The 27,289-nt window shown below is 37.5% G+C and overlaps 1 protein-coding gene, 1 long non-coding RNA gene and 1 pseudogene across 4 annotated transcripts; 2 read left to right on the top strand and 1 right to left on the bottom strand.

Moving 5' to 3' along the window:
• The first annotated feature begins 16,771 nt into the window (after positions 1-16,771).
• On the top strand, positions 16,772-19,165 carry LOC133719790 (uncharacterized). Its single transcript, XR_009851465.1, has 8 exons — positions 16,772-16,992; positions 17,435-17,570; positions 17,683-17,731; positions 17,814-17,855; positions 17,942-18,143; positions 18,238-18,283; positions 18,373-18,538; positions 18,652-19,165. It is a non-coding gene; the product is annotated as an uncharacterized LOC133719790 (long non-coding RNA).
• Positions 19,166-20,296: 1,131 nt separating this feature from the next.
• Positions 20,297-23,786, top strand: LOC133708591 ((R)-mandelonitrile lyase-like; annotated as a pseudogene).
• A 1-nt stretch (position 23,787) lies between these two features.
• LOC133719771 (FBD-associated F-box protein At4g13985-like) lies at positions 23,788-26,154 on the bottom strand. 3 transcript variants are annotated; one of them, XM_062145948.1, is made up of 3 exons: positions 26,028-26,154; positions 24,545-25,828; positions 23,788-24,472 (listed from the first exon to the last, which is right to left on the bottom strand). In XM_062145948.1, exon 2 carries the CDS (start codon positions 25,824-25,826, stop codon positions 24,546-24,548), a length of 1,281 nt encoding a protein of 426 aa, XP_062001932.1. In that variant the 5' UTR covers positions 25,827-25,828; positions 26,028-26,154; the 3' UTR covers positions 23,788-24,472; position 24,545. The 3 variants fall into 3 exon arrangements, with proteins under 3 accessions (XP_062001932.1, XP_062001938.1, XP_062001930.1); XM_062145954.1 differs by having other exon boundaries at positions 23,788-24,446; XM_062145946.1 differs by having other exon boundaries at positions 23,791-24,472; positions 24,570-25,828.
• Between the last annotated feature and the right edge of the window lie 1,135 nt (positions 26,155-27,289).

The raw sequence follows: 27,289 nt of genomic DNA, 5'->3' as shown, positions 1-27,289 counted from the left end.
AGATAGCCATATGTTCTGTCTATCACCATTTAAATCACATACTCTCTGGAGTAGTTAAATTACATTTTTTTTTGTTTTTGATCATGAAGCATCTGTTTTCTAATTGATTCGTTGATTCTATAGGAGTTATAATGCGATGGTGGAAATATGCTACGTTGTCGGGAATTGATATCAGTTAATAACTATATTACTTCCACTAGTAAATATGGGCACCATTCACTAAATATTCTGTTTATCGGGACCATCTACTTATGTGAAATCCTCTCTGTTTTTTTTTTTTTTGAATAAATCCTCTCTGTTTTTTATATAACATGAAATTCTGGGTGTCTTTGTCTCATCATATGTATATTTATTTTTGGTTGAGAAAACTTTGGTATAAATACTATTTTTAAGGAGAGAACTGGAGCATCTGTAAAGGTTTACCCAGTCGGAGTTCTTCACGGTGAGGCAGTCCAGATTTTTCAGCACCGTTAATATGAAATTCCGGATTGAGAGTTCGAGATGAAAGACCCGGTTCAATTTACTTCAGAAACTGATACAGGGTAAGGGTTTAGCTGTTGATGCTTAAATTTATCAATTTTGTAATTTTCATTCTCTATATTAATTTAGCAATTGAAATTGGTCGGTGCTTTTATGCTTTATATGTTTCAATGTGTCCGGAATCCAGCATATTATACATAACCTATAGTTGTATTCTCCCTGTTTTGGAATTAATTGTCTGGAAAAGAAGATTCATTTTTGCTTTTCAGTTTTCCTCTTCAGAGTACAGTGGGACATGGAGAAGTGCAATTTTATACAAATGACCTCGGCTTTGTTTTCCACATGATTCGGTAATCTCTATCTCTTGTGTTAATATTTTGTACATTGATGAATTTGCTCCTTTGAAATTCTCAACATGCTTGAAATGGACAGTTCCGTAGGCAGAAACGAACCTTTAACTATGTATGATATCTCTCAGCATAAGAAAGGGGCTGGTATGATATATCTTGGTTTTACTCAATGGTAGGTTAAATTGTTTTTATCAGCTGGAGGAATTCAGTGCCTTGAACCATCCTGAATACTTTATGCTGAATATGAATGAAGTATGTAGGTAATGCATAGGGTGAAGAAGATGGTTAATGATTCTGTAGCCTTCCTCTCTCTCTCTCTCTCTCTCTCTCACACACACACACACACACACACACCATATTGTTTATAACTTGGGAAATACACACATGCACCAGCTTCTTAGTGTGACTAGTATATATATATATATATATATATATGAACCATGCTTTTGTAACTTTGTTGTCCTCCTACCCTTGACTGATGCCAAATTAATGTAAGGAACGTACCTTGAAGCTTTATTCATGTGCATTTAATATATTATACTTCTCTGACCCTAACCTAGCCTTCGACTCTTATCTTTGTGAAGACCAAACTAAAACCTTAATTTGTTTTGTACTATGCGGCCAGCCTAGAGACGATTGCTTGTCTATAATCACGAACCCTTTTACCTGATGATTATGACTTATGTTATTCTATATGTTTTTAGCGGGCAGCAAAGACTTGGAAAGGATACACCCAAGAACAACTTGACAAGGTGCACATTGAAGTGGCTGACTATTTACAGACTTTGCTATAGATGGAGACTAGCAAAGTGATTTTGAGTAAGGCTAGCTAGATTTTTTTGAACCATTTTGGAGTAGTTGTATTGTTGCAGCAGCTGCGAACAAATCAAATAAACTACATGTAGTTATTGCAATTGTATGTTGGATACAAATTAATGCAATGCCCCATATACAAATTATTTGGGATTTCATGTTGACAAATGTGGATTAGATAGATGCATTCTAGCAGCAATTACAAAGTTAGTGGACATCATGCTCATGTAAAGGACATGATGTATATACGTTTATTTCAAATCAGTATTAAACTACAAAAACGATGTCATTAAAGAGATGATACATCAGATTGGAAACAAAAATCGATGTCTCTTTATTCAGTGCATCTAGTTATTAAGTAAGAAACGATGTAAAATAACGCAATGGACATCGACTTTTTAAGTAAGAAACGATGTAAAAAAACGCAATGGACATCGACTTATTCAGTAAGAAACGATGTAAAACAACGCAGTGGACATCGATTTATTAAATGAAAAACGATGTCTAGTATAAGTATGAACATCGGTGTCAACCTCAAAAACTGATGTTTAATATAAGCTTGCACATCACTTTGTAAAAGGAAATGATGTTTAACATAATAATGAACATCGGTCGAGTAATACAAAAGAATGTAGATTCAATCTTAAATAGTTTGATATATGGTAAGTACCCGTAAAGCTTATAAACAGCAGGCAAATTTCAAAAATACCAATGTGTAAGAATATATTACACATCGTTTCTAGTATGAGTAACGATGTTAAAATGAATACTAGTGCTATTGGACCTATATTTCGTTAAGCAATAAATGCATAAATATGAAGGTTTAACAATATCTAAAAACACCAATTTGTGATCATAATAGTAGTTTAACATCGATTATAGAATCTAATCCGATGTTTATCGTAGTATGGGACATCGGTTTTTAACCGATGTCTATTTTTTGCCGATCTTTTACATCACCTACTAACACATGTGTACAAATTTTTTTTTACATCGGTTTCTGGCCGATGTATATGAGAAAAATTCTAGTAGTGAACGTTGATAATTTTAGGATTTGAATACTTGACCTGTTATTCATACATTTTTCGGTCTCGTTTGGTTTACGGAAAGGAAAACAATTTTTTTTTTCCCATAGGATGAGAAATTAAATTTTTCACGAACTTTCCTTTTCGGTGTTTGGTAACATAAGAAGAGTTATCAGAAAAATTGTTAAAAAGTTTGTATTTAATGCAATAAAATAATAACCTGAGTAATATTTCGTGAATTTTTTCTTGTTTGTTGGGCCTACTGTCCCCCATTATACCCGAAAAACTAAGGAAGGAAAAATCAAAAGAAATAAAGAAACAGAGATATAGGGTTTAAGGTTGATACAATTTGTGATATCGAACGGAGGTTTGCCTCCGGTGCACAGAGGAAGGCTGAAATCAGCAAAAGGCCGGGAGCTAGCTGTTCCATGTGAAGGAATTGTGTCCTAAAACAATCATTTTGATGTAATTATTATTGTAATTATTATTAATCAAAAGGGCAAGTTTATTGTTCATTGCTTATATTTAATATTTGATTGAACAATGTCCAAGGAATATGAGTTAAAGAGAAAGTAATCTAAAGAGTTAGATGTGTGAGACCTTTACTCTTTCACACTCTTATCCTAAAAGGTTCCTAGTCATAGGATTATCACTTGGACATTGATAATCCGGAAAGACTAGCACATACTATGTATGCTCAATATGGAGGATGATATGTCTCTTGTCATTTGTGTAGAGACACTAATACAAGTATGTGGGTGCTCTTAACTTAAAGAGTACACTGAACGCGATCATTAGAGTTCTTGTATGGAGTCTTACTTACATGTCAAACTTGAACTCTAAATTGCAATAATACAAATTAGTCCTTTGACCTGAGACACCATAGTTGTCTTATGAGTGAATGGATTATCTCTTGATGATGCAATAATATTGTGTCCCTTAATGGATATAATAGATGCATTCATTGGTATAATCAATTCGGTCATGGAGACATGTGAGTGTACAATAAGGAATCTCTATCCTTAAGTAAATAAGGTGTATGTTCAAAGATGTGATTCAATGAGTCTTTGGCCAAAGCATTGAATGAGATTAAAAAGGAGTTTTTAATCACATTCTAAGAATCACATAAGAATGAAAATCACATTAGGGGATTGACATATCAATTCCATACCCCGATGATGTGATTTAGAACATAGTGTTAGAGAAGGACCGTATTGTATTGTAATTCCAATTGAATAGGTTCTTTGTCATTCTACATTAACTAGGGTAGTCATGATATGTTGCAAGACGTCACTCATGACTTGTGAAGTCCCCGAGGATTAATAAACATTTATAATCCTAATAACAAGGGAGAATCAAAAATGGAGTTTTTGATTCGTAAACAAAATAGAATGGTTTCTATAAACTTCACTGCCTTGTTAATTAGAACCTAAGAGATCGCACACCATATAAGTGGATCCTTGAGATTGTATATGAAGAAGATTAAACAAGAGTTGGTTATGACCAAATAATTAATTAGATTTATTATTTGGACATAATTAGGTTTTTCGGGTAAAACCGAACCTATTGGGCCTAAACGATTGTCGGGCTTTTCGTGTGGACTTGGGCTTCACTAAATGAGATTTAAATGAAAGCCCAAGACACATTTTTAGTGCCCAATAACAAGTATGGACCAACCAAAATATTGGCTTTATGAAAGTCAATATTTTCTTTTAGTAATTGGAGTTATTTCCTATTATATAAAAGTGAAAGCATGGACAAAGAGAAAAAGTGTGTCTCCACACTATTATTTTCAGATTTGAGAGAGAGAGAGAGAAAGAGTTCTTTCTTGGTCCATTACAAAATTAAAGGAAAGAAGAACACTTGCATAATTTCTTCTTTTCTTTCATCTTTCTTCATCTCTTGATTCACTTGGTGAAGATCCTTAGAGGCCATATCCTTTTGTGGCTTTACTTGTTACATCAAAGAGAAGATTACAAGCACAAGAAGGAGTTCTTAATCCAAGGTGCTTCAAGGTGGAGGAAACACACACAAGGAGAGATCAAGGAGAGGAACTTTGGTGGTTCACTTGGATCGGATTAAAATCACGCTCCAAGGGTGAGTAGAACATAAACTCCCTCTTTGTTCTTCCTTACTATGCATGCTATGTTTATATACATATCACAATAAGCCAAGATCATGGGTTAAAGGAATGGATTTTATGTTTAGTTAGTAGTTTAATGGTTAAACTAATTCCGCACTAATTAAAAAGTTTTGAAATCCATCCATTCCTTCACCATGATCGATCAGTGGCCGATCGACAAGTTGTGATTAAGCATTGGTTTGGTGGTCGTGAACTCGTGATCGATCGCAAGCCTTGCAATGAGTGGTGTTTGGCCTACGTTTTCTTCCACGACTCCCCATTTTTTCAAGATCATTCTGGAGAATACTTCTAGAGACATCAAACTTGTAAGCTCCTCTCTCACTCTGTATATATCCCTAAGGCTGTAGATTACTCCTAGCTAGTTGATCATTACAATCCCAAACGAGAATGTTTGATGGAATTGTATGAATATTTGATGGAATATATAAATTTTTTGATGGAATTGTATGAATATTTGATGGTGAAGAATGTTTGCTGCAAAAAGAAAGCATTGTATGTGTTGTATTAAATGGAATAATATAATAGTTGGAGGAGGTTTGGATGTGTTGGAGAATACAATCCCAAACGAGAAATCTAAGCATTGCAAATTTTGGGTATTTCCAATTAAAATGGAGTTGAATCTCTATAGATACTTTTAGTACTCCACATATGCGTGTGTGGTGTGTGTTGTTGCTAGCTAAATAGAGTTTGCTTTAATAACTTTGACTAAAATAGAAACTCGGATCCTTACAAGGGTGCAAAAGTTATTGCTAAATGTGATTTCATTTCAAGATTTTTGGTCAAGTCATGCACTCATGTCTTAGCTTATAGCTTAAATTTCTTTTGATAGATATTGAGGAATTTCATCAATTGAAGAGGAGATAGATTTCTAAGTTGCGATTAATTAGAAACTTGAGGGATCAGAAGGTGGGCTCATTAAAACCTTACCAATGAAAACTCAATGGCACAAATCCCTGACAAAGGGATAAGAACTACCACACTCAACCTTTAATTACAAGGGTAAATTCCTCCTATGGTACTTGAGGTATTGCTACTTGGACAGTTTGATACCTGATGTATTAAAGGGGACAGTTTGGTACTTGAAGTTAGACTTTGTTTGACACTTTGGTACTTCTGTTAATTTTTCTGTTAAATGTAAGGATAAAATTGACATTTAGAATATATGTATAAAAACATAATAAAAAAACATGTGTGGGTTGATTTTCTTCATAATTTTATAGGTATGAATTAATGCTTATGGGTTATGTTGAATGTGAAATATTCGAATTTTATGTTTGAGAAATATAGTAATCATATAGTGAACACCCATGAGAGTACTCCATTGAAACTAGTCTCGTACAACTAATTTTTTTTAAACATAAAATTCAATTATGTCAACTTTAACATAACCCAAAAGCATTAATTCATTTTCATTTTCTCCTACATGACCCAAAAAATGATGAAGACCTCAAATAATACCAAATAATATCATCTCATTGTGTTTATGAAGAGGAGCAAAAATCCAAGTTTTGGAGGAAAAATCAGTGGATTCATAGAGAATAGTACACAAAAAATATCTGATTATTATATTTCTTTAACATAAAATTCGAATATTTCACCTTCAACATAACTCATACACATTAATTCATACCTATAAAATTATGAAGAACGGCAATCAACCCACAAACTCATGTTTTTTTATTATGTTTTTATACATATATTCTAAATGTCAATTTTATCCTTACATTTAACAGAAAAATTAACAGAAGTACTAAAGTGTCAAACAAAGTCTAACTTCAGGTACCAAACTGTCCCCTTTAATACATCGGGTATCAAACTGTCCAAGTAGCAATACCTCAGGTACCATAGGAGGAATTTACCCTAATTACAATCATGAGGTTTCAATTCTGGCGTGTGTGGGTTCTAGATGGAAAATTTAAGGTTCAAGAGAGGCCTCAGAAGACTTTTGTTTTTGCTTTTGATCTCATGAGAGATAGAAACAGAGTGCTTTGGGGAGGGCCTTGGTATTTTAACCGAGCGCCTATGATTATTCAAGATTACAATGGTTTGGCTCCGATTCATACCATTGATATGGCCTCACTCGTCCTCTAGGTACGTATAAGCAATATCCCTCCGGCGTTGGAAGAGCCAGAAACCATTAGAGCGATGGCCACTGTTGCTGGAAATTATCTTGACATGGATGAGAAGGTTTTCAACACGAAAGGAACCATTAGGGTAAGGGTTGCTCATGGCTTAGAGAAGCCTTTCCTCCTGAAGAAAACTCTGAAGTTGGCACCAGGTGTAATCGAAGAAATTGATTTCTTCTTTGAGAATTTGGTAGGTTATGTAAGACTTGTAACCTGGTATTCCATAAGGAGGGGAAATGCATGGCTTCTCCACCTTCGACCATGAAGCAGGGTGCTTTGCAGAAGGAAAACCGGTTAGAACTTCAAAATTCTTTCCAGAATGTAGTCAATGTGGGCTTTGCGGCTGGAAGTTTCAGTTTTCAAGGGACTAAAACCATCTCTTCTATCCCTTGAACTATTTTTAGAGTGAAAGATACAACAAGGACGCGCAAACTAGTGGTTATTAGGAAAGAAGATGTAACACCCTTGGGGAAGGATGAAGAATCACGAGCTTTGGTACCAATAGATACCAATATTGAGGTAGAGGTTATTGAAGATGATGCAGATCACCTACTGAGAATAAGAAAGAGAACAAAAGGCAACAGAGAGAGATCTGGAAAAATAGCTTTAAGCTTTGATTTCATTCAGTTGATCAAACAAAAACTCCTCAGACATTCTTCTACAGCTTACACATAATAGGGAGAGAAAACAAAGCTTTAAAGAAACATAAATGCTGATAACAAGTTCCAAGCATAACTCAAAAGACTACCAGATTTTCAAGGGCTAACTACTCTATTTTTATTGGAACTTGATAGGCCTCTTAGTCTCCCTCCTTGGTCTGTCTCTGGCCAAACTATAGTCATTTAATTCTTGTACACTAGGGACAGTTGTGCTTGTCTCAACAGATGACACTTCATCAGTCTCCCCTGGTTGGAAACGACTCGTCCTCGAGTCAAAGTTCTGCTCAATACCAGGCCCATAGTATGGTTGCAAATCAGCAATATTGAAAGTTGCTGATACCTCCATATCTCCAGGTAAGTCAATCTGGTATGCATTCTCACCTAGACGCTTAAGCACTCGAAATGGACCCTCAGCTCTAGCATTGAGTTTCCCAAACTTACCTCTTGGGAACCTTTCCTTGCGGAGATTAATCCACACCAAGTCTCCTTCTTTGAACTCCATATATCTTCGATGCTTATTTGCTACTGTTTTGTGCTTCTTGCTACTTTCTTCCAATCTTTTCTGAACTTGTGAATGCAAATTTTTTATGTGTGCTGCCATGTCTTCAGCATCACCACTGAATTTGTTGGTGATTGGCAGAGGAAGTAAATCAAATGGGCCGTTTGGAATCACCCCATAGACTATCTCAAAAGGGCACTTCCCTGTTGATCTATTCTTGGACATGTTGTATGCAAACTCGGCTTGTGACAAAGAGAGGTCCCAATTATGCTTTTCTTCTCCAACAAGACTTCTTAAGAGATTTCTAAGAGATCGATTTACCACTTCAGTTTGACCATCCGTTTGAGGGTGATGAGAGCTACTGATTGAAGATGAGTTCCCATTTTACGCCATAGTGTCCTCCAAAAATGGCTAACGAACTTAGGATCACGATCAGATGTGATAGACTTAGGCACCCCATGAAGTTTGACAACTTCTCTGAAATACAACTGAGCCACATGAGTTGCATCAAAGGTTTTGGTGCAGGGGAGAAAATGTGCCATCTTAGAAAATCTGTCTACCACCACAAGAATAGAATCAACCCCACGTCTTGTCTTTGGCAGTCCCAAAACAAAGTCCATAGAGACATCTTCCCAAGGTGATTCAGGAACTGGCAATGGTGTATACAAGCCTGTATTCTGAGACTTACTCTTGGCGATATGGCACATTTGACACCTCTCCACGTGCTTAGAAACATCTTTATGCATTCCAGGCCAATAGAACTTTGCTGCAACCAACCCCAAAGTTTTGTCACGCCCAAAGTGTCCACCAAGGCCTCCATCATGCAATTATGATATTATAACAGATCGTAAAGAACACCTTGGTATGCATAAGCGGCTGCCATAAAATAAGTATCCATCATGCAACAAGAACTTCAAAGCCTTTCCTTCTCGACAATCTTTCCAAATCTTCCCAAAGTCAGGATCGTCTGCATATTGTTCTTTTAAGACTTCAAACCCAATTACAGAGACCTGCATAGAACTCAACATAAATGATCTTCTACTCAATGCATCAGCAACTTTGTTTTGGAGGCCAGATTTATGCCGAATTGAAAAAGTAAATTCCTGCAAGTAAGCCACCCATTTTGCATGTCTAGCATTAAGTTTGTGTTGGCCGTTGATGTATTTCAAAGCTTCATGATCTGAAAATAAAATAAACTCTCTGTGAATCAAATAATGGTGCCAATGTCGCAAGGCCTGAACAATTGCATAGAACTCCACATCGTATGTTGAATAGCGACGCTTTGCATCATTGAGCATTTCACTAAAGAAGGCAATTGGCTTTCCTTCTTGACTCAAAACAGCACCTATTCCCTTGTGGGAAGCATCACAATCTAAAGAAAATACCTTCTCAAAATCTGGCATTGCTAACATAGGGGCAATAGTCATTTTCTCTTTTACTAACTCAAAGCTTTCAGCAGCTTCCTTACTCCACTCAAATTCACCTTTCTTTAAGCAATCAGTAATGGGGGCTATAATTGAGCTAAACTTTGGAATAAACCTCCTATAGAAAGAAGCTAGTCCATGAAAGCTTCGTACCTCATGGATATTGGTAGGAGTTGGCCAACTGCGAATAACATCCACCTTGCTTGGATCAACTTTAATTCCCTCCTTTGAAACAACATAACCAAGAAACACCAAGCTATCAGTTAAGAAATCACACTTCTTAAGATTGGCATATAACTTCTGTTCTCGCAATACTTGCAACACTTGTCGGAGGTGATCAATATGTTGTTCTTCATTCAGACTGTACACCAAAATGTCATCAAAGTAAACCACCAGAAACTTACCAATGAATGGTCGAAATATCTGATTCATGAGACGCATGAAAGTACTTGGTGCATTTGACAATCCAAAGGGCATGACAAGCCATTCGTACAACCCATCTCTGGTCTTGAAGGCCGTCTTCCATTCGTCTCCAGGTCTGACCCTTATTTGATGGTACCCACTCCTTAGATCAATCTTGGAAAACACCTGGGAGCCACTTAGCATATCAAACATATCATCTGGACGAGGGATAGGGAACCGATACTTTATTGTCATTTTATTGATAGCTCTGCTGTCCACACACATCCTCCAAGTCTCGTCTTTCTTTGGTGTCAAAAGGGCGGGAACGGCACATGGGCTCATGCTCTCTCGGATCAACCCCTTCTCAACTAACTCCATGACTTGTCTTTGTAGCTCATGATGCTCAGTAGGACTCATCCGGTAAGCAGCTTTGTTGGGTAAAGTAGATCCTGGAATGAAATCAATTTGGTGTTGTACCTCCCTCATAGGTGGTAAACCATTTGGCAATTCCTCAGGTATAACATCAGAAAATTCTTCCAATAATGGCTCAAGTTGTTGGGGAATTGAACTTCCAACGTTCAGCTCTTGCACAACTAACGCATACACATGAGTCTCTTCTCTAATTTCTTCTATAAATTCTGCCATGGTAAGGAAGGTAGCACTTTCTTGCTTGTTGCACTTTGCAACAGTCTCACTCCTCGATGGTCCCAAAATCACCTTCACTCCATCTTTTACAAAAGTGTAAGTGTTTTTGTGCCCGTCATGAAGAGCTTTTCGATCATACTGCCAGGGCCTCCCCAACAGCAAGTGGCATGCATCCATGGGTACCACATCGCACCAGACTTCATCCTGATATGATTTGCCAATAGAAAATGAAACTAAACAACGCCGATCAACATTTACCTCATTCCCTTTCTTGAACCAAGCAAGCTTGTAAGAAGTTGGGCGCTTCTCAACCTTCAACTTCAGTTTGTCCACCATTTCTTGTGACACAACATTTTCACAACTACCACCGTCGATTATAACATTGCATATCTTCCCATTGGCAGTGCACCTGGTATGAAAAATGTTATGGCGCAACCAGTCATGGTTCTCAACTTTTGTAGTATTCATGCTTCGTTGAATGACTAGGGCCTCCCCATGATCACTCCATGTAACACCATCATCATCATCATCATTGTATTCATCATATATAGGAGTATCATCCTCTTTCACTGAGTCGTCCAAAAGCAAAGCCTCATTTGTGAAATTGATAAAACTTTTATTTGGACAATCAGCTTGCAAATGTCCCAAACCTGAGCACTTGAAACATTTCACCAATCTGGTGCTGGGACCGGTTGGTCGATTAGAAGTTGAACTGCCATCCATTTTACCCATGCCTCCCTTCTCAAAAAGCCTTGAACCCGGCTTTTCTTGTTCTCGAACTGACTCGAAAGGTTGGTCCCTTCGAATAGGGTTGCGAACACCAAACCCACCAGTTGTTCGATTAGTCCTCTGCTTCAGTTGCTTCTCTACTTTGACTGCAAGTTTGTAAACATCATCATATGACTAATAAGGCTGCAGGGTTACCACATCATGAATTTCCTTCCGTAACCCACCTAGATAACGGGCAATGGTCTGCTCCTCCGGTTCATCAATGCCACAACGAATCATGAGCAAATCAAATTCCTCAGTGTACTCATCCACTGATTTGTTTCCTTGTGAAAAATTATACAACTTTGAGAACCATTCTTGAAGATAGTTGTCTGGCAGAAACTTTAATTCCCCTTAACGCCTTCTTCATCTTTTCCCATGTAGTAATTCTTGATTTGCCCATCCTCTCTCTTCTCATGTTCAACTACTCCCACCAAGCTGATGCATGTTTTGTTAACTTGACAGCAACAAGCTTTACCTTACGATGGTCTGGCATTTCTTTATAGTCAAAGACTCTTTCTACCGTATTTAGCCAATCAATAAATACCTCTGGTTTGATTTTCCCTTCAAATTCTAGAATCTCCACTTTCATATCGAACTGACCAGCACAATCATACCTGCCCTCTCCACCTGGCTCTTCATGCGGAGCACGAAAGTGAAAGGGATTTTCATTGTCTTCATCGGAGGCTGAACCATCTTCCTTATGGCTCCGGGCTTCAAAGTGTTCCAATCGCTCTGTTAAGTGCTGCACTTGTCTCCTTAGTTCCTCATTCTCTAGATCACGCGGGTCACGTCCATGAAGACTGCGCCCACCATGGCGTCCACCACGAACCATTGGGTTGTTTTTTCTTTTTTTTGGAGGCCCAGAAACGTGGTGCTCTGATACCACTTGATGCAGATCACCTACTGAGAATAAGAAAGAGAAAAAAAGGCAACAGAGAGAGATCTGGAAAAATAGCTTTAAGCTTTGATTTCATTCAGTTGATCAAACAAAAACTTCTCAGACATTCTTCTACAGCTTACACATAATAGGGAGAGAAAACAAAGCTTTAAAGAAACATAAATGCTGATAACAAGTTCCATGCATAACTCAAAAGACTACCAGATTTTCAAGGGCTAACAACTCTATTTTTATTGGAACCTGATAGGCCTCTTAGTCTCCCTCCTTGGTCTGTCTCTTGCCAAACTATAGTCATTTAATTCTTGTACACTACGGACAGTTGTGCTTGTCTCAACAGATGACACTTCATCAGAAGAGGTAGCACAATCGACAAAGTTGAATAAGTTAGAAATAGCTGCAAGTATGGTTGCAAGTCAGGCACTAGCAGAGGATGTTAATGTGAACCAAAAGCAGGATCACATAGAGGTGTCGAAAAATGGGGAGGCTGATAACGTGATGGCTAACACCCCTGCTATGGAAAGTGATTCTGCAATACAAGAACTAATAGCAAAAGATGCCTTGCAGGAAAAGGAGAGCATGAATGTGGTGGCTCGAGTGGACAAAAGAGGACGGCCTGCTTGGCTGCTTCTCCCATGGTATCTCCTAAAAAGATGAAAGCTGGAACTATTGAGCTGCTTACTAGTCCCGTGGAGCATGATATCCCAATTAAAAAGTTGAAGATACTGATTAATTTACTGCCAAAGCCTTGGGACTAAAGGAAGCCCCGGGAGGACTCCTGGTTTCAAAATTGACTCCCCTGCAGGCTAGTGGTAGTGGTTCAAAGAAAAAAAAAAGCACGTCCACTTGGGGCGCGAAACAAAAATCCACCAAAAATATCAAGGGTCTCGGCTGAAGATGTTCTAAAAGTTCTGTATTCCGGCAAACCTCCTAGCCCTAACCCAAAGGGCAAAGAGAAAGTCTGAGGTAGTTTGGTGTTTTTGCCTACAGAATGATTGGGTTCTACATATCTATGTGAAAGTTTCTTTGGTGTACCGCAATTGAGCCCATAGGCACCAAGAATCTTTTTGGCTATTTTTTAAGTAGAATTTTTTCTATTCTGCTAGGCTCTGAATAAAGGAGCGAAATTGTTTCAAATGTAATGACACATATCACCCATGTGGGTACTATGTATTATGCCATTCTGGCCTCTGTTTGCTTTGAATGAAATTGTATTTACTTCAAAAAAATTCATATGACAGCCTCACATATCTTCAAGCATCAGGTGTGATATTAGGGTTGTCATTTAATTTTTTTTTAATTTATAACAATATGAAGATAATTAATGACTATGATTAATGACTTTAAAGTATTGTTAAAAAAATTCCTATATCTATTTAACTTCACTTTTATATTTTTTCGGGGGTTTAATCTGGGTAAAGTATTTGGTTTAATATTTTCTCAAAAAAAAAACAAAAAAAAAAGTATTTGGTTTAATATCAGCCATTGAATTCATTCATGCGAATTTTCCGTGCCATCAAATTAAAGAAAGTCGGTTGGTTTAATAAAAACAATTAAATGGCCGAATAAACTGCCATTGATTTCACATTGGGCTGATCAAAGCGATGACGTTTTGAGACATACTACCTCATATGTAATCACAGCCGTCAACTCCTATATGCATCAAATCTACGGCCAGTAAGTGAAAAGTCCTTGGGTTACAAATCTGTCACTCGAGGTGACTAATCGAGTCTTGGGCTCCGTAAACTGACGGTCCATATTGTGAGGGAGCAGCCCAAAAATTCTAAAAACATGGCCCACCCCACCTCCGTATCATTCATTCATTTGATCTAGATGAGTTGGTCCATGGTCAATTCAGTTCACAATAATGTCACCACTTACTATTGCATGCAATTTCTAATTGGTCATGTTGTGCTTGTAAAAAAACAAAGAAAAAAAAGTGTGGTAGCGGGTATGTTTCTACGATGTGATTCATCGTTCTTCTTTTGACTCTATTTTTTTTTTTTTTTTTTTTTTGAAAAGGGGCTGGTGCGGCTGCCCTCAAGCCTTGATTAATGAAATTGCATAATACAAAGGAGGGACGTAGAGCCTGAACCCCAGATTACAATAAGCATAAAGAGAACATCCTGAAATAATTGGTCATGTTCTTCTTTTGACTCTATTTAAGATTTGATAGATTTTGCATGGTCTAAACTTGGGATGGAAGACGTGACTTAAATAGTGGTAATATGGATTCTTCTTTGCTTAACATTAGAGGTGGCAAACCTGGCCCATTTTAAGCGGGCCTAGTCGTGCCTCGTGCCGTGTTTGGGCCTGCCCATTTATTATCGTGTCGGGCTAGTGCCGGTCCATTTAAACATTAAGCCCGGCCCGACCCATAGCCCGAGCCCATATCGTGCCGGGTCAATAACGGGCCGTGCTCGTGCCTACCCACTATAAAGCACGATTTTAAAATCTTAATTTGAACAAATAAAAATTAATTTTATTTAACTATTTAGAAAATTAAAATAAATTAAGTTTTACAACATTTTTCTTAATCTTAGCTTTTTAGGATTAGATTTCTAATAATTTTTTATATTTCACTATAAGAAAGAAAGAAAAAAAAAACTCAAAATATATTGTTTTTAAATATTATTGTGAGATTAATCTTTATTAATATAATGAAGATTTAGTATCTATTATTCTTTCCTTCATTCTATAGTTGTATTATTATGAGATTAGTCTTTATTAATAAACATATATTTAATATTTAGAAAAAATACTTATGTCAAAACAAGGATATAATGTTTTGTTTCATTATTTTGACAATATAAAAGAAAGTATTTGTGGAATTGTCATGAGATTTTAAATAAAAAGGTCTCATATTCAAATCTCATCATTATAGTTTTTTAATATTTTTTTTTTAAAAAAAATGAAATTTTGTGTTTGTAACGGGCCGGCCCACAATATGTCTTGCTCGGGCCGTGCCGGGCCAGGCCAATGGGCCAATATTCTTAAGCCCAACCCGACCCGTTATTCTAAAGTGCTCGGGTGGTGCCGGGCCACTAACAGGCTTGGGCCGTGCTGGGCCGCTTTTAAACGTGTCGGGCCCGTGCCGTGCTCATGCTTTGTGGCCCGTTTGCCACCTCTACTTAACATATATAGATCGAGATAGTTGTATACTGGTAACTATCTCCTAACTTTTAATGTAATCGGTAATGAAAATGATATATTCATAACAATTTCATAATCCTTTTTTTTTTTTTTTTAAATGGTTTCATAATTTTTGTTGTGCATAAATGATTATGAATTCTAGTTTCGATAATTATTTGAGTAGTTGTGAACAACATTATTATTATTATTATTATTATTATTTTGGTTCAATAATGAAGGGACACGTGTCCTTTGGATATATTTATTCCTCTATCTTAGAAAAATTGAAAATGAAATTTATAAAAGGGAAAGTATTCACCCATTACGGGGTACACATGACCCTCGGTGACAGTTTGACGCAAGAAGCCTCTTCCTTCAAAGAAGTCCACATGCATCAGTAATTGAAACTTATCTCTCAAATCCCTAATCCCCAATCTTTGTTCTCGCAGTAAAGCTTTCCTTAAATCTAGGCCTCGTCCTCCAAGATAGGTTGAATTCCAAACACTTAGAAAAAAAAAGGGTCTTGGCCTCATCGGTAGACATTCAAAACTCAATCTCTAATTTTCAAAAGTAGCTCTTTAGCGATGTAACAAGACTACTAATATAATACGCGAGACTCCATTAGTTCAAGTGCCATTACGCTCTTTTTCATTTTGGGCTTCCATAATTTTTTTTTTTTAACAAATTATTTATTATCTTGTAGTGATTTTGTATGGATAAAATAACAATGACTGAATTTATAATAGAATAGAGTAACTAGCATTCTTTGCTCTGCATGTGTAATTAGTTTATTTTTTTTAAATAAAAAGGTTAATGAATAGAATAAAACAATTATTACAGAGAGAAGACAGTGGAGATCAGAAAAGTGGGTTGTGGAATAATTTATTTTTATCTATACTATTATTAAGAGAAGAGGTTTTGTTAGCCAAAATCTAAAATTTTAACAAAATTATCCCTAGAAATTTAATTAAATCACAAGGATAATTAATACATTTACAAAATATATTTTTATTAAAAGAAATTTAAAAAGTACCCACAACTCACTTTTCTCTGCAATAACCAACTCATTTTTTTTTTGAAAAAGAAATAATAATAATTTGCGCATGCAGAGCACGTGTGGAAAAATGCTAGTTTTTCTGAATAAAAGCCTATTTTATAATTGTCACATTCATTATTTTGATTAAATTTATTCTCAAGTTTTTTTTTTTTTTTTTTTTGAGAATTATTACTGTTAAAAAAATATTTTCTTTTAATAATAGTACAGTTTAGTAAAAGAAAATTGGCCATCTTTGTCGTTTATCAGGACTGGAAGGGACACGTGTCCTGTACGTAATAGTTCCTTAAAATTAGAAAATTTTGAAAAAAGAAATTTATCCTCAAGTAAAAAAAAAAAAACATAAAAGGTTGGCCAATTTTAGTCAAAGATCTGGTAAAAGGACTCCACACCCCATCGATCTTAGTTGAGAGAATTTGCAGGCTCAAAGTTGAAAGTTGAAATCCCTAATCTCCAATTCCCATCCTCCCCAATAAAGGTTCATATCTTCCGTCAGATCCAGGCCTCGTCTCAAATTCAAGTTCAAAGCCCAAGTCTCAGAAGCAGCTGTCTGGCAAAGTTGAAGTTGTGCGTGGTATGTCATTTAGTTTAAACTTGTCTTCACGAGTCACGACATACATGAACCATGGAATAGGATTGGATTACACTAGTTGTTGGGTTGGCTTAATTTCACCATAAATTTCAATAGCCAAACAGTTCATTTATGTGGGTATGTAGATTACTTGCTTGATGAAGTAATCACCTATTGGAGTAGTAGTTATCAAATGTTTTTGGCACGGTATCTTTGCAATATTATGCATTCAAAGTGTTCTTATTTTGCTAAAAGAGCATAGTGAGATGCGATGTGTTCTTATTTTGAAGTATTACTGGAAGCTGGTTTTGTATGCCTGTTAGGTTGTGAAATTTTAGTGAATTTGACAACTGGGTCTTGGTTCCCCAAATTTGGATTATGATTTACTGTATTGGATTGTTTAATTATTTGAAAAATATATTGTAACTGAGACTCTACTTTGCAGGCACAAGCATCAATCAAAGACGGAAAGCAATTACTTTTTTGATTCCACAAAGCAGGCTTTTCGTTTCATTTTTTACCATTCAATTCAGACTTCTTGGTCACATTTCAGCTTGATGAAATCAGCACCCACATGATTGGTATTCATCTTCTGTTGATATAACTAGAGTGATTTCCTCTAATTGGTCATTCTTTCTGTTGATATAACTAAAGTGATTTCCTTTGATTAGTCATTTATTTTCATGTTTCCAGGTACAGTAAAGTAATTGATTTCCCAGGTTTCACAATTACATGTTTCCAGGTAATTGATGTTTCTCCTATCCTTGGATCCCTCTTCTCATTTGTCTGCCCGTCCGGTTGATTGGAATTGTTTGAATGTGTAGGGAACTATTGATAACAGATGAGCTAGATTGTTGAAATTCAAGGTAATGGCATTAAGAAACCTACAATTGATGCTTTTTTTATTTCTCCTTTCCTAATCTGTGAAGGATGTAATTAAATGTTAATTCAGGTCTAGCAGGTTGATCAAAATGACTGGTGTAGTGCTATTTTATATAAATCAAGAAATCAAGCACAGATTACTGATGTTACATCCAATAATTACATTTTTCTTTATTGGAGGATGTCTGAAAGCCAAGATTGGGAAGCTATTGCTTGCTGTTGTCGGGGAGCTCTTATTGTTTGCAGTTTGGGTTCTGGCACCTCTGCGTTTGGTATGAACTTTCTCTTTCTAATTTGAGGTTTTGGGTTTTTGTCATGTTTGATTTTAACATTGGGAATTTTTTATGTCCACAATGCCATTTGAAGAACTAATGGTGGTTTGTGCTCATTTGAGGAAGAGCTTGATGCTGGGGTATGTTTTCTTACCAAGCTTTGATATCTTCGAATTCATCTGTATACCGTTGTTATATATTACTCTCTAATTTTAGACCTTTGGAACAGATCATCAACACTAGAGCATTCTGTTGTCCGAGGAGAAGAAAATCCTTAAAGAGATCAAACAACTTGAAAACACAGTGGGAAAGTCATTGCTATTGCTGCTGTACAAGCCAAGATTCTGCATTCAGTGGTTCATATAGAAAAAGAGGCCCTTCAAGACCATGTTAAAGTAAGCAGACTTTTAACATTTTCATCTTTCTGAACAATCTCTTGATTTTTCTTTGCGGGCTTTTTTTTAGTAAATATTGTATGCTAATCATTTTCACAATCATCTGATTGTAGCATATAGGTGGTGATTCGGATGCAGTAAGGAAAGAGCAACGACCAGTCAGGTCCAAAATTCAGCAACTTGATTATGTGATTAAGCTGGCGATATGCAAATTCATCAGTACGAGATGAGCTGAAGATTGTAACTGATAAGAGGGATCAAGCGCAGCAGAGCATTTTTTACATTTAGGCAGCAGCTTGATCAGCAAGTAAGTGAGCATGAATTCCAAAATCATAATCTGTTTGGAAAATCTTATAAGAGTTGTATACATGATAATGGTGCCTGTAAATATATTCTTCAATCATGCCTTTCTGAATAATATTCAGACTAGGAAAAACCATTAGTTTGATTGAGCACATTTAGGCCTTAGTGCTTTACATATAAGCAGTGCACGTCACCTGAATTGGGTAATGGTGCATAGAGCTATTACGGCTATAAAAGATGTTGATGGAATGTTTTCTTCTTTGGATCCTGGATCTTGAGTACTATAATATTCTCATGAAGTAAGTAGTCCACATGTTCTTTTTATTATTATTATTATGAATTTTCATTGAGGTAATATTTGTTGATAACACCTCAATCACTGTATACAACTCTTTAGCAAGTAAATGTTGGTGAACCCTGATTTGCAGCAAGTACAAGCAAATAAGCTAGTAATAATGTTCAGATCCCACTAGCTGGTGGTGCATGCAGAAACTGATCAATATCAAACAAATCAAACGAATTGCTGTCTTGTTCATTCCAAAGTCCTGGATATGCAGGGTTGGTGGGTTGAGGAGGGTTTGGAACTGTAGAAGGTTCTTGGTCCAGGATGGCGGTCTGCTGCAGCTCTGAGGGGCCAGTTTGAAGGGAGCTGTGAGGAAGCATTGGACTTGTTGGATTGTTTGTGTGCTCCAGCTGCTGGCTAAGAAGAAGAAATTGAGGGTTTGGAACTGTAGAAGGGTCTTTGTCCAGGATGGCAGTCTGCTGCAGCTCTGAGGGGCCAGTTTCAGTTTGAAGGGAGGTGTGAGGAAGCATTGGACCTGTTGGAATGTTTGTGTGCTCCAGCTGCTGGCGAAGAAGAAATTGAGGGTTTGGAACTGTAGAAGGGTCTTGGTCCATGATGGTGGTGTGCTGCAGCTCTGGGGGGCCAGTTTGAAGGGAGGTGTGAGGAAGCATTGGACCTGTTGGGATGTTTGTGTGCTCCAGCTGCTGGCCAAGAAAAAATTGGGGGTTCCATGCGGACATTGTTGAACTTGAAATCCCAGGTTGTAACAAGGTCTGAGGAAATGTTGGGATTGTCGGAGAGTTGTTGTGCCATAGGCGAGGTTGAAGGTAGGTGTGAGGGAAGCATTGGGAAAGTCTGATAGTTTTGTTGGAGCAGCCAAGGGAGATATTGAGACCCGATCTGAGGAAGGATTGGGATGGGTGGAAAGTAGTAGTACTGGCCGAGAGGAAATGCAGCATCTTGGGGGTTCCATGCTGAGAGTTGTGTACTAGATGGGTTAGTACCACCAATCAATCCCTGCTGTGATGTAGGATGCTGAACGGACATTGATGCAGCTGCCGGTAACTCTTGGTGTAGCATTGTCTGAGCGGGGGGGGGGGGGGGGGGGGTACTCAATGAGTCACTGGCATTAAAGAGCTGCTGCAACATTGTCTGAGGCTGCACGGGCATTGATGGAGATTGATGGTCTTGAAGAATCGCAGCAGTGTTTGCAGTCTGAGTTGTCGGGTCTTGTGACAGAGATGATTGTGCAGCTGAGATTGTGCGGCGGGCAGGTCTTTTTCCTGTGTACAGTTTGTAAACAGCCCAAGTACCGTTCTCTTCAGTGGTATACTGATCAAGGTACCACTTCACATCAGAGTTACGATTTTCATGATAGCTGAACTTCCTTTTTCGACCAATTACCCGACCATCTTGGCCTGGGATTTGGATCCCAGCTGTATGGCCATCTTTCCACTTGTCTGCCTTCCTCTTAGTCGTTTCAGTGAAAAAATAGAGCTCAGGTTTCTGCTCGCTGTAGCCTTGGCTTGCTACAAAATTTTAGGGAAAACAGCATGTTAGCATTTACAGGTAGTCAGATTCTAATTCAAAGTGTCAAATTAAGTTCTTGAATGAAGGTATTTCTAGGAAACCCAGGGTTCTGGGTTTTTAAACGACCCAGAATCAAATACATGTATATTCAGTAGACATTAGAGAAGTGTCACCTGAAACTACTGTGATTAAAGTCTAATTCTAATTCAAAGTTGTACGCACATTGCCGCAATTGATATTGTTCATTCATTAAACATGGTAGACATGAAACCCTACAATTATCTATAAACTTCAACTTTTCTGGACAAGCAAGAAACCGTGGGCTTTCTGAGATTTAGTGTAAAGAAACAATGTTACGAATCTTGACAGGTGACCCAGTAAACACGAGAAGGTTGGCAATTCAAGTTGTGAATTCAAGAATTGGGTTCAACATTGTAGGAACCAGTAAATGTATTAATCAAACGAAGACTCGGATTGTGAAGTGAAACCAACCTGCAATCTCCTTCGGTGTGCCACCAAAGACGTTGGTGTCTACAATCTCATGCAGTGGGAGATCTTGATTGAGAATCTTGGCAGACAAGAACTGTATTGTTCTTTGGTCCAATGGACGGAACTGAAACCATTCTGGTGGTCTCTGCGGGGCAGGGGGGGGGGGGGGGGGGGGCTGAGCCAGAGGGTGGGGTCTGGTTCTCCATGATCAAGTGAATCTTCAGCTCAAAGAAACAGAGAGAGAGAGAGAGAGAGAGAGAGAGAGAGAGAGAGGCGGGAAAACTTCTATTTTTTTGTTTCTGTTTGGAGAAGGAGACGGTCAAGGCAACAGTAATATATATATATATATATATATATATATATATATATATATATATATATATATATAAATACGATTAAGTACCCAAATTACGATCAAGTACCCAAATTTTCATAGTCCTCTTTCGTCTTCTTATCTTTACTTTTGTTAGATAAACAATAAAATTCTTAAAATAAAATAAAACTAGCATTCCTCCACACATGCTCTGCATGTGCAAGTAATTTTTTTTTTTTTTTTCAGAAAATAAAAAAGAAAACGGTTATTGCAGAGAGACTGAGAGAAGTTAGTGGGAGAGAAAAGTGGGTTGTGAGATTTATTTTGTTTATTTTTATTAATAAAAATATAATTTGTAATTGTCGTAATAACCCTTGTGATTTAATTAATTCTCAAAGTATTTTAATCTCTTAAGGTATTTTTTGTCAAATTTTTTTATGTTGGCTAATAAAGCCTCTTCTTTTAATAATAGTATAGATAATAAGGGTGGTAAAAAATTTTGGAGAGGTAAAGGTAAAAGTTATTTGAGGGGTTTTTTTACCCATTCTTGGCGGCGAGACCCATTTCGCTCTGTCTACTTGAGGCGTTTGCTTTCTTGGTGCTGATCAATGCCGTCGTCGCATCTTCGAGGCCGGCGTCGTCAAGGTAGCTCCTTTCTTTCTTTTTCTTTCGCTCTGAGTTCGGACCAGTTTCTTCTTAATTCGGTGTTCGTTTCTGTGAAATTGTTAAAATTTAAGGCAGTCGTGGTTCATATGCGAGCAAAATTGAATTTTTCCTGTTATTTTCTTGGTTCCCAAATCAGGGTGAAGTCTCTGTATTGAATGTGGCGTTGCTATTGGATTTCGAGTATGATTTTTCTGTCCCTAGTTTAAAATGATATTGGGTTTATGATTTTTCAACTGGGTCTGTGTTTGGTGAGATGAAACTCAAACCCTGTTCTTGGCTGAAACTATTTCCTAACCTGTAACCTGTACTGATCTCTCATAGACAATTCAGTTATTTTTCTCTTTCTGGGTATTCATAAAGATGTTATTTCTTCTTTATTCTGTAGAGAACTACAATGTATCAGATTGTTTTCGAAGCCAGATACTTTCTTTTCTTGGGACCTTGTTCTTGCTTAAAGATTTCTTGGTAACAGAATTGGGGGTAATGCTTCTCTATTTTTTGTAACAGAGCCAAGTTACCTTAAGTTTGTTTCCAACGCCACTGACTTCCCATCGGGGGAGTACTATAAGGACTACATTATCAGCGGAGGTGGCACTGCTGGGTGCCCTTTGGCTGCGACACTATCATCCAGGTTTCGGGTCCTCCTGCTCAAAAGTGGTGGTGTTGCTTATGGCAAGCAAAACTTGATGTCCCAGGATGGTTTCTGTCAGCACTCATGGATGTCAATGCCTTTGACTCTCCCACACAAGCCTTCACATCTGAAGATGGTGTTCCAAATGTCCAAGGACGCATTCTTGGAGGCAGCAGGGCCATGAATGCTGGTTTCTATATCCCCGCAGATCAGGAGTTCTTCGAAAGATCCACTTTCAATTGAGATCTTAAAGTAGGATTCCAGTGGCTCATCATCTTCATTATGTCGGGCAGCTTATGTTTGATAATCCCAGAAATGGCATCCAATTGTGCCACCAATTCCACTGGAGCATTCACTCATTCAAGCGGATGGCATTACTGAATCAGGGGCTTACATTGAATCAGCCTCCACTGTCGTCCAATTTGCATCCCCAGCCCGTACTGTGGCCACTCTCATGGAGAAGATTCTCGGACCAGTCTCTGCTGGTTCAACTGATGTCAAAGTGAATCCTATCATTCAATTCAATTACTTCAACAGCCAGTGGTCAGTGGATGTGATGTTCTCAGGACCAAGTCTATGGATGATTTCAAGCTCCAGGGGTGGTTTGGGAATAAGGATTTTAGGTTTATAGGGCCTGCATTGCCAGTTGATCAGTCTGACTTTGACCAGATGGCAGATTTCTGCCGCCGCACTGTAAGCACCATATGGCATTACCATGGGGGCTGCATTGCCGGGAAGGTGGTTGATGGTGATTTCCGCGTCATTGTACCGCTCCGTACTTTTGGTATATCACCCAGGGACAAATCCTCTGGCTACCCTTCTGATACTTGGAAGGTCAGTGTCCTCAAATCATGTTAGCAGTCCCTGTCAAATTGTGGCCAATTAGATTCTTGCATATAGGGTTGTATGTTGATAGATTTTTTGCTTAATAGAATGGCTAGATGACTTATTTATTTGGTCAAATTTGGCAGATATGTTGGGCAGAAGATAATGAATAACAGAAAGGGAGGATATAAAATGGTTGACTGATCATCGGTTTGGATGAAAAAGAACTGGGCATAGATGCTCAATGCTGCTAGTAGAGTAGCCACTGGCTGTAAGCTAGGCTGGTCAGCCCATTCAGTTAAATGAATTAAGAACTTCTACTGAATTCAAATGTGCAGGTTTATGACATACAATTAATAGGGTATTTAATTGTGAGAATGTGGTGTATATTGTCTCATACTGAAAAATCAGACTTTCTGCAGCAGTTAATTTTTCTTGGAACCTCTACAACAATGTCAATTGAGTTTGGAACGAATGCTTAAACTTTTACAAGTGAAACCTGAAGATGTTTAGCTTTTTTTTTTCTTTCCCCTTTCTTTCTTTCCCTAAGGAATGGCAATACTTCTGTTGTGTATAAATAAAAGCATAAAGAAAACCTAGCTAGCTAGCAATGATCATTTTGTACCATTTAGTGTATGGAATGATGTACCAATTTTATATAGTAAATAATGCCAATAATTATTCATCTTCCTCTGAAGTTTCAGGCTCATCATAGTCCCAGTAAGTTGATGTAAACCATGCATGTGGTGCCATCCAACGCAAAGAGTCCGTCAAGGCTGAAACTCTGGCCATTGTTTGCGGACAACGAAGACGTACAATCGAGACACTGAGATACTTGAGATTCGATAACGGTGGTGAGAATGTCTGCCTGAAATTTTCTGGAAATGTGAGAGCCTGCAGCAACCATGTTCACAAGAGTTCAATTAATAATCAGAGATTCATATATGCGAGCACGCACACACATACCTCAGCAATGGGCAAACACACATACCTCAGCAACGGCATCATGACGGATATCTAGCACCACTTTATTGCAGCAATCAAAGTTTTGAAGAAAATATCTCCAAGTAGGAAAATGTGTCCATGGAGGGAGGAAAGTGGGATCTAGAACTTCTTCATCATCCCAATTAAACTTGATAAATGCAATCAATGGATTTCGAGCTTTCACAGAGATTACATCATTAGGCAGCAAATAACCACCATCGTAGTCAAAAACTTGGAGATTTGGAATATCAATAGTGGCCTTTACATTATCTCGACATGTTCCGGGCATTCCAAAGTTAATCTTCGCATGCTGAGCATAAACGTTGATATATTTCAACTTGACGCATTCTCTAAACAAGCGGATGAACTCAAGTTGAGAAAAATCTGAAGTGAATATAAAAGATTCAAGATTCTCAGCTTCAACTTGAAAAGACTTGCACTTGCAATACATAACCTGCAAGAATTTAAGACTGGAATTTTTGACAGCGATCTGCCACCAGTTCTCCAATGAGCTAAAAGAACACGAAACTAGCGACAAATGCTCGATGGAAGGACAGCCCATCCAGAGTGATCTATCCAAATCAATGCAGCAATCAAACAGCACAGCGTTTAGGGACATAGTTTTCAACGACGGAAGGCTTATCAGATCATTACTCTCCGGTATTCTCACATGCTCTAGATTCAGACTAGTAAGAAATTGCGCATTGAGAATGGTATGGGGTATGCAGTAGTATGTGCGTTCGACCGGATCATTGTCATCTTTTCTTTGAATGCTGATATCTAACTCTTTGACGCATCTATCAACCACAAAACTAAACCACTTGTCTATTCTTGTCGCTCCTATTAATTCAGAATCATATCTCATTCGAAGCCTGAAACTATCCAACTGCAAAGGCTTGTTTTTCTCACAATGTTTCAAACAGTTTTCCACAAAGTCGATGAACAACAGCTTCCTGCGGACGAGATTGTCACCATCATGATCAGTAGAGTCCCCCTCGTCATCGAAATCTAAGAGAGGGACTCCCAAAGACCACACAGTTGCCCATTGTTTGGAAACAATGGCTGAGCGTATGGCAAGTTTAGTGGGAATGAGTCGGAAAATCTTGTGAACAATAAGGTCTGGAAGGTGAGGTAGCAATGTGTCCACAGCCATGGCGTTTCGATCAACCTGCTTTTCACCTTCCTTTGTTTGGTCTTGCTTTTTGAGCCTTTTGTTATTTGGGTTTGCATTGCTGCATATTTGTCTTCTTTTACTTGGCACCATAACTGGATAAAAAGAAAAGGAGAACAAAGAAACAAAAAGAAAACTCTTATGGTTACCAATAACCAGCCTGTGATTGAAGCATTACGAAGATAAAAACAACGAAATTAAACTATAAAGACCGATCGACTAACAAGATTAGATATACAGAATGAAGTTTTTCCGTAAGTAGCAGTTCATATATAATGTTAACATAACCCATACCTTAATCTGAGTATGCCCTTGATACCCTGGTAACCTGGTTTAATTTTCAGATCGAAGAGGAGAAGATTCGTGAGAGAAACCCTCGATTGGATTTTCTTCTTCTTCTTCTCTCTCTCTCTCTCTCTCTCTCCTTTTCCTTTTGTGATGCAATATATATCGTGTCCCGTAGGAACCCGAGTAATTAAGTTTTGGTTTGGTATAGGAATCCTTGTGAATGGGAAATATCTATACTATTATTAAGAGAAGAGGATTTGCTAGTCAAAATTAAAATTTTTGACAGAAATGACCTTAAAAGATTAAAAAACTTTGAAAAATAATTAAATCACAAGGACAATGATGATATTTACAAAATGTATTTTTATTAAAAAAATAAACAAAAAAAGAATTCATAACCCACTTTTCTCTCCCACTATTTTTTCTCTGCAATAACTGTTCTCTTTTTCATATTCTGAAAAAAAAAAAAAAAATACTTGCACATGCAGAGCATGTGTGGAGAAAGGCTAGTGTATGTTATCAGGAGAAAGAAAAAGGAGAAAAACAAAGAAAAGGAGTGTTAATATAGATTTCAATTACCTCCTCAATCTCGTTGGACTCAGTCAAAGCCTTGAAAACACTTTCTACAAGCCAATAAATCATATTCATCGTGAATGTTGATACCCATAATTGACTAACATGCAACGTAGTCAGACATACCTGTAAGTACAGGGATAGTCCCTATTCGACACATGACTTTTCCAAAGCCAAAAGGAAATCAGAAATTACAAAGCACTAGGAGAGTATCTCTCCTACTTGTTCGTGGCTTAAAGAAAATTAAAGAAGTCTGCAAGACCGGATCTGCATGATCGGATCTTCAAGAGGAAATCAAGGAGGAATCAATCTCATTGATCTTGAGTATAAGTGGTATTCATTTCATATCATGTTAGATGATTCAAATTGATATGCATGTCGATTAAATTGATTTGGTATACATTTTACATTAAAGATTTTTTTACATGCATGGTGGATAAATAGGAAGTGTTGATTTCATTTTTTACATCTTTCCATATTTATCTTATTTGTTAGGGGCCCTGACCAAATACCCAAATTTGAGCAAATATGAACCCACTTACTCCAGTAAGAGATTAGTGTGTCCACTTACCCCATTTAAAAGTAAAAAGACTATTTTAGACAAACTCTCATTATAAAATTAAAAGTATGCCACACTCTCTCTTTCATCTGCTTCCCGAGCCCGTCGCCGGAGGTCTGCACACTTGCCACAGCCG

This window comes from Rosa rugosa, chromosome 1 (genome assembly GCF_958449725.1).
Source record: "Rosa rugosa chromosome 1, drRosRugo1.1, whole genome shotgun sequence".
Classification (NCBI taxonomy): Eukaryota; Viridiplantae; Streptophyta; class Magnoliopsida; order Rosales; family Rosaceae; genus Rosa; species Rosa rugosa.
The sequence above is the reverse complement of the archived record's forward strand: the minus strand, read 5'-3'. Positions and strand labels throughout refer to the sequence as shown.

Excerpts from the sequence above, each read along its gene's own strand:
- LOC133719771 (XM_062145946.1), bottom strand. The coding sequence starts at position 25,826 with ATGGTGCCAAGTAAAAGAAGACAAATATGCAGCAATGCAAACCCAAAT. Across the intron at positions 24,473-24,569 it reads GTCATGATGCCGTTGCTGAG|GCTCTCACATTTCCAGAAAA; the intron begins GTATGTGTGTTT and ends TGGTTGCTGCAG.